Source organism: Takifugu rubripes, chromosome 21 (genome assembly GCF_901000725.2).
Source record: "Takifugu rubripes chromosome 21, fTakRub1.2, whole genome shotgun sequence".
In the NCBI taxonomy this organism is placed as follows: domain Eukaryota; kingdom Metazoa; phylum Chordata; class Actinopteri; order Tetraodontiformes; family Tetraodontidae; genus Takifugu; species Takifugu rubripes.
The window spans coordinates 1,707,676-1,717,909 of NC_042305.1; the positions used below are offsets into that span (position 1 = coordinate 1,707,676).

General features: G+C 47.6%; 1 protein-coding gene across 1 annotated transcript in view; it reads right to left on the reverse strand.

Moving 5' to 3' along the window:
• The window catches only part of top3b (DNA topoisomerase III beta), a 10,130-nt gene extending 3,492 nt beyond the window's left edge, over positions 1-6,638 (reverse strand). The window contains exons 1-14 of the mRNA XM_029829385.1: positions 6,498-6,638; positions 4,038-4,169; positions 3,806-3,912; positions 3,633-3,707; positions 3,362-3,558; positions 3,094-3,250; positions 2,886-2,999; positions 2,676-2,766; positions 2,344-2,498; positions 2,149-2,254; positions 1,921-2,067; positions 1,517-1,690; positions 1,269-1,397; positions 1-89 (exon numbers count right to left, since the gene is read on the reverse strand). The exon at positions 1-89 is cut by the window's left edge and continues 61 nt beyond it. Of these exons, the coding sequence (XP_029685245.1) occupies positions 1-89; positions 1,269-1,397; positions 1,517-1,690; positions 1,921-2,067; positions 2,149-2,254; positions 2,344-2,498; positions 2,676-2,766; positions 2,886-2,999; positions 3,094-3,250; positions 3,362-3,558; positions 3,633-3,707; positions 3,806-3,912; positions 4,038-4,169; positions 6,498-6,567 (1,743 nt within the window). The 5' untranslated portion in view covers positions 6,568-6,638. The remainder of the gene's footprint in view (positions 90-1,268; positions 1,398-1,516; positions 1,691-1,920; positions 2,068-2,148; positions 2,255-2,343; positions 2,499-2,675; positions 2,767-2,885; positions 3,000-3,093; positions 3,251-3,361; positions 3,559-3,632; positions 3,708-3,805; positions 3,913-4,037; positions 4,170-6,497) is intronic.
• Between the last annotated feature and the right edge of the window lie 3,596 nt (positions 6,639-10,234).

Sequence of the window (10,234 nt, forward strand, 5' to 3'; positions counted from 1 at the left end):
GACCTGCTGAAAGTTGGCTCGGCCCAGGGCAATCAGGGTGAGCTGCTTCTCCACAGCGCTGCGGATGGTCGGCAAAACAAGCTCCGCATCTGCAAATGACAGCGACTCCAATCATTGGGTCCAGTCATTGGGTCCAACCATTGGGTCCAGTCATTGGGTCCAGTCATTGGGTCCAACCATTGGGTCCAATCATTGGGTCCAATCATTGGGTCCAGTCATTGGGTCCAACCATTGGGTCCAGTCATTGGGTCCAACCATTGGGTCCAACCATTGGGTCCAGTCATTGGGTCCAACCATTGGGTCCAACCATTGGGTCCAATCATTGGGTCCAGTCATTGGGTCCAACCATTGGGTCCAGTCATTGGGTCCAGTCATTGGGTCCAACCATTGGGTCCAGTCATTGGGTCCAGTCATTGGGTCCAGTCATTGGGTCCAATCATCGGGCCCTCATCCTCCACGCATTGCTGGGGCTCCATCACCTGCAGGAGGAGCTCCCCCTCTAGTTCCAGGCCTGAGTATTGATCTAAAACCTCCCTTGTAGGCCCGCAACCTTCTCCTATGTTCACCAGACCCTTTAACTGGCACTCTTGGCCTTGTCCAAGGCCATCTAATTATCTAATTATCTAAGTATTGCTGCTCTTGCTTGTCCTAATGTGCTTCCATATCTGTGGAGATGCAACCTTCACCCTCAACCTCACGCACACCTTCGTTGATGAGCGGCAGGTTTTCTAATTCCACAACAAATCTCAAAGTTCTTCCCACCCTAAAGGTTCTAGACGTGTTTAGGACATTGGACATGGTGCCTGTTAGTCTTTGAGGTTGTTTCCTCAGAGCTCCATCAGAAAAGAACTGAGATCTTGAAGAGAGGAACGGATGCTGACTGATGCCGCTGCTGCCCAGCTGCTTCCTTAAACCTAGTTTCCTTTTGTCCAGCACGGGTGGACAGTTTTTGGACAGACAGGATCACAACGCTGACAAAGGAGCCCAGAGAAAAGGGGCCCTTTAACAGCTCGCTTGGGAATTTCCCCCGAACGACTCCAGTTTAACTCTTTCGAGACACATCCTGCTTCTCCGGAGGAATCCGACACACATGAAACGCCTCTGGAGCGTCAGATTATCTTTCATTCAGCACTTGAAACTCTTTGCTAACTTTGTTGATAGTTTTTAAAATGAAACTTGTGTGGCTCTTTCCTAAATAAAAGAAGATGTTTAATGTGGGCGAGGTCCAGGATCCTGACCAATAAACACGTCTATAAAAGCTAACTGACCGATTTTATAGTAGCCGTGCACCAGGACGATGCCCAGGTTGGTGGGCTTCAACCTTCGGCCACTCTCCACCGTCACATAGTTCCTCAGGCAGATGTTGTTGATGTGGACAGGTATGCTGGCGTCCGTCCCTGGAGGACGGAGACAGGACAAAGGGAAAGACATTTGATGTGGATTTCCGTACGCAGGAAAGGGGCTAAATGGAGCATTAGCTTTAACAAAAGGGGTATGGATGAAGCCCACAGCTGACCTATGCCGTGTTTCTCCATGAGCGTGATGAGCTCCGCCTCGGTCAGGTAATCGGGCGGCTTGGTTTGCTTTTCCACCAGCTTGATTTCATCGACGGTGAAGACGTCTCCGCGTTCACAGGCCGGCAGGGACTCTTCCAGAGGGATGCTCTGCCAGGGCATCAGAGCCGTGAAACCTGCCCAGGAAACAAACACAAGCTAAGAAGCAGCCACAGACTCTCACCGTTTGATTGAACCACAGCGATGAAATCAGAGGACCGGTTCCAGTACAGAACTCAGTATTCTAAATGGAAGGGACATCTACTATTCACCACATTCATATTATTACGTCACATTTGTTTGACTCCCAAAAGGAAGCATCCTTTGGCCACAGAAGCACAGTTGATATCAGATCATGTGGACGCACCTGCTGATATCAGGGTTTTCCCAGTGCAGGAGAAGGCCTCTGTGCCGATGAGGAAGTCTATGGTGGTCTGCAGGTACCTGCAGTCCTGGCTCACCGTAGCGATGAAGTGACGTGTGATGTACTCATAAAGACGCCAGCCATCAGAGCCTGAGAGAGGCGGGACAAACTGGGTTAGTTTACGACCCCGGGGCAAATCTCCAGGTTGTTGTGCTCCGTCGTCAGACTCACCCAGCTCCGCTTCTGAGGCGGAGCGCATGGGTGTGATGGGTGGGTGGTCGCCCGCATCGCTCCCTTTCCTGGGTCGATTCAAGCCTCCAGAGAGCAGAGCTTTCACCTGACGAGGCAACAGCAGCGCAGCTCTGATGAAGCCGCGGCGGCTCATGGAATGTGCGAGGGGGATCACTGACCCAGGTGGACCCTCACCTCCTCTGCCCACATGGAACTGTTGCTCTGCTGCTTCAGCGCTGCCTTCAGGTCAAAGTTCTCTGGGTAGTGGGTTGTCTCCGTACGGGGGTAGCTGATGTAGCCCTGGACATACAGGCGCTCTGCAATCTGCATGGTGTGCTGGGGACCCATGCCTGAAACATCAAGAGGATCGTTGAAGAGCATTAAACCCCTCTGTTGTCCTAGAGGATCTACTCCTACACACACAACCGAAGCTGTAACCGGCTTCATGGAAAACTAATGAGCCGGGAGTTTGTTTGGACGGAGCAGAACACGACGTGTGGCCGCCGCCCGGGCTGAAGAGGCCATACCTAAAGCTTGACTGGCCACTCTCAACATCTCCACCGTGTTCAGGGCCTGTGGCCGTTGCTTCACCTTCTCCTTCTTACTTACTGACACCACCTGCAACGAGAGAAGGGCCAGAAAGATGAGACCGACGGCCAACAGATTCGTTGGACTCATCATAAAGGGGAGCCCCCCCCCCCCTCCTGGTGTTACACTGAGATCAGAGCAGAACCTACCTGGGCCTCCCTGGATGTCTTGGTCAGGTTGATGAACATTTGTCCGACCTCTCTGTCGAAGACCCGCACCCTGCTCCAGTCCAGGGTCAGCGGGTTGTCCTTTCCTTTGAACACCTAAGCAACACACGCAAAGGTGTCCGTCAGGATGCGTCGGATCCGTCTGGATGGGAGCCTTGCTGGGTCAGAGGGAGCCAAACGGGGGGTTTACCTTTGCCTGGAGGATCCAGTAAGTCTCTGCTTTAAAAGACTGGATCTTGTCATGTCGTTCCACGCAGAAGCCGAGTGTGGGCGTCTGACACGGGCCAAAAGAGATCAAGGAAGAATCCAGATTGCCATATTTGCCCTGAAAATACTTTGTCTGAAACCTGCAGACATTAGACGAGCGGACTCATTACTGCCTCGTTAAACCGTTTCACCAGCAAACCCTGAGAGGACGCTCCTCTCCGAAGGCTGGAGAGAGGGAGCAGCCACCGTACCGTGTGAAGGCACAGCCAATGCGCAGATCCAGCTCCTGCCGTGCATCCACTGCCAACGCTTCGTTCTGGTTGGGCTCACCCAGGGAGTTCATGGCCTTACAGATGTCCGTGTCGGTGATGGAACTGAATTTTGCACGATAAACACTCTTCTCCCTGGTGCTCCCTTGGTTCATGACTGGCTGAATGGCATCCAGGACCTGCCAGGAAGGAGAAATGACAGGCGGCTCTACTACCCCAGCGCCATCGCTGCGTGCACGTGCCCAGACGTTACCTCAAAACAGATGTTCTCGCCTTCTTTATCACAGTCCAGCCATAAGACCACATAACAGCATCCTTTGGCTTCTACCTGACAACCCAGCAGAAACAGACCCAGGTGAGACAGCCGCCTCCACCTGACCCCCCCCCAACACAGGAATCGGTCCCCAGGACCACTCTAAGGTGCACCTGAAGGAACTTGATCATGTTGAGCTTAGGGTTGGCCTCCTTCTTCTCTGTGGGAGCTTTACTAAACAGCTCAGCAGGATCCACCTTGTCCCAGTTGTTGTATTTGCCTTAAAATGGAAGCAGTGGGAGTTGAATGGAAACTCAGCATTAAATGGAAATTCATCGGTGAGAAATCTGTAAGATTTAAGGAGATTTTAAGGAGGGAAGGAGTTCCACGGCATCATTAACCCACCGATGAAATCCAGGCTCATCACATGCCCACAGACAGAGGTCATCTTAAAGTGCGCCGCCTGGCCCAGGAAAGAGCCGGTGTACTCATAAACGGAGCAGGCTCCATTCAGGCCTTTGCGGCTTGAACAGTTTCCTAAAAGAGAAAGTTAAAAGCTGTCAGATCTACTCAAAATGGCAGAAAAAGCAGAAGCAAAGTCAAATCCAAAGATCCAAACCATGCTGCATGTCAACTTCAAGGGTATGAAGTTCATTTCCCCCCTAGTTTAAACTCTCAGAACACATTAGGCTTGGGATTTTAAAAGGGGAAATGGAGGATTTCGACTCATTTTTTCCATTTCTATCATAAACCTCTGAGGGCATCCATTAACTCCTCTACCTGCTCCTCTCTGAATAGAATTATTCTCTCAAGGTTTTATGCTAAATGACAGGAGAGTACATGTGAGTTGGGGACCAGACACCAGAAGGTCGTGTCCACCCACACGAACGGTGAATATAAATAAACGGCGGAGCAGAAACGCTGTAGATGAACCCTAAACCCAGGAGGAGACCAATCTACCATCAGAACCTTCAGTCATGGAACAGCTGCAGGTAAGAAGGAACCTTGCTGCTAATCACAATGTGATGTGGTTGTAAATGTTGGAGCTCAGCCTGTAACTGAACCACACACCATCCATTTAAAATGGAAGATAAGGATTTTCTCCAGCGACTCGGGCTCGTTTGAAAGCTGACTGCCAGGTACAGGTAGAAAGATAAAAGGACTCATTACAGTGCTGATTTTAAATGTGCTTACATAGAAATAACAAAAGTGCTAAAATCAGCAAGAAGTTCTTCCACCTGGCTGGTGGAGAACGTTTACCCACATAAAACCAACGAGGGTGTCAGTCCCAACGCTGTGGACAACGTGGGCGACTAGAAAGGAGACTGGGGGGGGGGGGTGCCTTCGTTAGGGCTCGTTTAGACCACCGCGGCTGTGCTAGCTTGGATCCCTCATCCCTTCACCTGCGACAGCTGCTAACTGGCTAGAAAATAACGGAGTATTTGCTTTAAACACACTTTAAGACAATATAACTATAAATAACTCTCCTTTTCCTGCTGCATTGTTTTCTTGCTCTGTACTTTCTTTTATTTCTTAAGTTCCTTTGGTCCACACTTTGGTCAAGGTGTCTGTCTTTAAAGTGCCCGAGAAATGAAACCTGAAGTGAAAGGGAGAAAACACAAATGACGGCACTTTGTGTTCGCAGCTGGTGCGCGTCTTCCTGCTGTGCGTGCTGGCCCTCCACGGCTGCGTGGCCATGCCGTTCACCGATCATTGTGTGGACGAGTCTTTCTGCACGTACAGCCTGCAGGACTACCACACCCAACTGGTGGAGCTGCCCAGCCACATCAACCAGCGCAGCATCGCCAGCTGGACCTACGTGTGAGTCAACGTCCCGTCCCGTCTAAACTCTTTTCTATCAATTTCTTTGAGTAGTTAAGAAAGCTGCTTCTTAAACGTTGAGATTATGGGACAAAGAGTTGGAAATCATTGACATTTCCAGAAGCTTCTCAGCAAAACCAAATTTCTCCTTGTGGGATCAATAAAGTAAGTAAATAAATAGTAAGAATCTAGAGGCCTGCAGACACGAGAAAAGAAACTTTGAAGTGATCAAAATGTTTCCTATTTAACCCCAATTTTAAAAAAAAATAATAATAACAAAGGATGTTGCCATTAATGGCATACATCATATTACACGTAGCTTCAGATATTGGTTTCCTACATTTTCGTTCCATTCATGTTTGGTGTCAGAACACACGAGCAGCGGTGCACGTGCCGTGCGCTCGTAGCCTCTTTCAGTAAATACCAAGTACGGAGCTCAGCGATGTAACAACAGACGTCTAGCAGTGACTGAATCAAAGCTCAAATCTCTTTTTCCTGCTCAACAGAGAGAACATTGATTTGAACCGGGTGCCTCAGGTCATCCACGAGGCCAGCTGCCACACCAGACACTCCTGTAACGGCTGGAGAACACCTTTGGTCTGGAGACCATCCCTGTGTCCCTCAGGATGCCTGTCCTCAAGAAAAATCCCAACTGCTTCCCAACATCCAGCTACTCTCTGGACTTTGAGCTCATCACCATAGCGTGCATATGTGCGTTCTCCAGGAACAGCTGATCATGGTGACCTGCTGAAATACATGTAAATGTGTCAAGGTTGCAGACATTATATGGACGTGTACGCGTAGATACGAGCCATCACAAGGATTTCTGATGCTATCAAAAACACACATCAGAAATTAAAGTATAACCTCTGTGCTTGAAATAAAGAAGAGTCCTTGTAACAACAGACTCCAAACTTCTTTGCCTCGAACTTGTCTTGTAAATGACAATATAATGAAATAACCGCGTTCGCAGGGCAGCGATATACTAACGTAACCAATAAACTATTGATGAAAGCATCTTACTGTGCATTGTTTTGTACGCACCTTTGGAGAGTATTTTGGCGATGGACTGAGCCAAGGAGGGCTTTTCTGCCACCATCAAGACAGTTTTCATCTTGAACCTGAAGGCAGCTCTTCCATCAAAACAAAGCGCACTACACTCAAAGCAGCATGTTTCCGGGGTCGCCGTGACGTACTTCCGCTGACTGGTGCCCTCGTGACTTGGTGTCAGTGACGCACTTCCGTTCACCATGGTTACCAGTCGAAACTCCCTGTTTAGCCTGATCTGAGACTAAATAAATGCCCTGGATGCATCTGTAGCTAAATGCCTGAAGTATAAACGTGCATACAAATATAAATGTGACTATAAAATGTGCAATAATGAACTGTGGTTATGGTTTTCGAAGAAAAATGATCACGGTCGTCTCAGGCCCGCTATTTTGTTTCGCGCTGGTCTGTACAACAGCGCCACCTTCTGGGTGGGATGACGCCCTGCCTCTGGGTCTGCGGAGACGAAAAACCAAGCGATTCATTAAATGATACCAGTATTAATAAAGGTTCACACCCGCAGACCTCAGTTATAGCTTAGCTCTTCATGCTTAATGTACTTTTACCGTGGTGGGGTTTTCATGGCTGTATGATAGTTCACCGAGGTAGATGAAATGAATGAATGAATGAATGAATGAATGAATGAATGAATGAATGAATGAATGAATGAATGAATGAATGAATGCCTTCTCAAGGCGAAGACCAAAGCTAATTGATCCTCCCCAACAAACACTGACTTGTGACAGTTTCAGGTTCTACTCCTGAAGTGCAGAAATGTGGGTAAATGTGGGTCCAATCAAGTTTCCGCTACCCTACCCCCTGTTGCCATGGTTACTGCTACAATCTGGCAGTATGCACCTGGACCCTCAGAGCCTCCTGAAGACCCCCCTCCTCTTATAAACTTTATACTCAGCATTTCGCTGCACCAGCTTGTCGGCTCTCCTTCCAGATCCGGATGTTTGGGTCTCTGACTCGGAGGCTCAGCCTGACTTTCCTCCCTTCTGGAACTATTTTTTTTGTTTCATGTTAAGCTAATGCTGGTGGCAGCTGCCAATATTGAGGAGTGGCTTTAAACTGGCCGTGGAGTCTTGTGGAGGTTGGGATGCAGTAGGAATTTAGAGCTTTATTTATTGTTTCCTTCAAATTGGATGTAGTTTAATGAATAAAGTGTGATCTATATTTTCTTAGAAATCTCTGGCTGTGAACACAACAACCACCTTTAATGCTGTGACTGTTTCTCCAGAGATCAGGTTACTTGCACTTCCCAGAAGAAAAGAAAGTCCGATATTTACTAGGCCATCCAAAGAAAATGTCCAAAAACTGGAGAAACATGTCGTCTGTAGAGCGCAACCCAGCTGAAGTGTCCTCTGTCATCACATTCCTGAAATATGACTGAAGAAGAAACTGAAGTTCCTTCAGAATAAACAACACACTTCCTATTTTCCAGTGAGGACACAGAAGGGGGATTTCTGTGTGTGGGAGACAGGGTTCACATCCCGACAGACTCGGGATGTCTCCGTGGTCTTTGGTGCTTTGACATCTGTCCTCGATTAGACTTCAGCTCCACTGAGCCAGATGACCGAGCTCTGGTGGATCTGCTGAATCACAGCACATACATGATGGAAAAATGCTGCGGCCAATGGTTTTTATTGCCGATTTGTCCTGAAATTGAAGTTCCCTCGGCCAAATTTCACTGCTCGTACAGCTCACGCGTGGATTCTTTGTGAGGGTGATGTGACGCTGAGGCTAATTTCCTATTAGAGTTTATTTCTCTTGTATCAGTGGGATGTCCACGTGCCCCGTGAGGAAGGAGCACCAGGGACTTGGCTGAATCTGTTACCATTTGTACCTAGTGAGCCTGCTGGAATAGAGCATTTTTCTTTCCCTCTGTCCTTCCCTCCCCCATGTCTGGGCCGCTCTCCTTCCTCACTCTGATGTCATTGTTTCCTGCCCACTACATTCTGATGCTCAGCTCAAAGTGCTCAGACGCCCCAGTTCAATGCAAAATATTACAGGAAGTTTGACCTGCAGGAACTAAATAAAGACGACAACTGGTCTAATAAAAGACACCAATCAAAGATCAGACACATGAAAGTCATTTCTTCATAAATGTCTGACTTTACCAGAATATGATCAAGAACAGTTTTATCACGAGGAGCCAGCAGTTCTTGACGGGTTCCAACTTTTATGTTTCCGAAGGTTTCCTGATGTGTGTTCAGATCCCGATGGAGCTCGCAACGTAATCCTCTGAGTTCTTTAGATTAGCCATCATTGACAGGAAAAATGTCTTTATTTCACGACTATCTTCGTTGGTGTCCAGGTGTTGGTGTTTAAATGTTGCAACACCAATAACAGGACTGTCGTAGATTCTAAAGGTTGTACTGAACAAGACTATGAGCAAGGTTATTAGATATAATATTATAAAACAGTTATTCCATATAAAACTATAAAAAAGATGGTTTCTGATGTGTCTGTTTGTCGTCAGTGATCTGAACAGAACCTGTTGTTGTCAAACGAACCACAGTTTGAACAAAGCGCTCAAGGCGGATGAGGAAGTGGATGAGGTCCGGAATGTGTGCAGAAGCAGAGCCACTACGCTAACACAATAACAACACTACAACGACACAACAGTGACACTACAGCGACACTACGCTAACACAATAACAACACTACAGCAACACGACAGAGACACTACAGCAACACTACGCTAACACAATAACAACACTACGCTAACACAATAACAATACTACAGCAACACTATGCTAACACAATAACAACACTACAGCAACACAACAGCGACACAACAGAGACACAACAGAGACACTACAGCGACACTACACTAACACTATAGCAACACTACAGCGACACTACACTAACACTATAGCAACACTACAGCAACACAACAGTGACACGACAGAGACACAACAGCAACACTACAGCGACACTACACTAACACTATAGCAACACTACAGCAACACAACAGTGACATGACAGAGACACAACAGCAACACTACAGCGACACTACACTAACACTATAGCAACACTACAGCGACACTACACTAACACTATAGCAACACTACAGCGACACTACACTAACACTATAGCAACACTACAGCAACACAACAGTGACACGACAGAGACACAACAGCAACACTACAGCGACACTACACTAACACTATAGCAACACTACAGCAACACAACAGTGACATGACAGAGACACAACAGCAACACTACAGCGACACTACACTAACACTATAGCAACACTACAGCGACACTACACTAACACTATAGCAACACTACACTAACACTAGAACAACACTACACTAACACAACACTACAATAACACTACAGCGACACAACACTACACCAGTACTACACTAACACTACACCAACACTACAGCGACACAACAGCAACACTTTACTAACACTACGCTAATACTAGAGCAACACTACACCAACACTACAACAACACTAAAGCAACGCTACGCTGACACAACAGCAACACTGTACTAACACTACACTAATACTAGAGCAACACTACACTAACACAACACCACACCAACTGTACTAACACTACAGCAACACCACAGTAACAATACAGCCTGCTGTCAACTACCCCCTGCTCTAAGTTTATATCCATTTTCAGGGTCTTGTGAGTGTGTGCGTGTGCGTGTGTGCTTGTATGTGTGTGTGTGTGTGTGTGCGTGTGTGTGTGTGTGCGTGTGTGTGTGTGT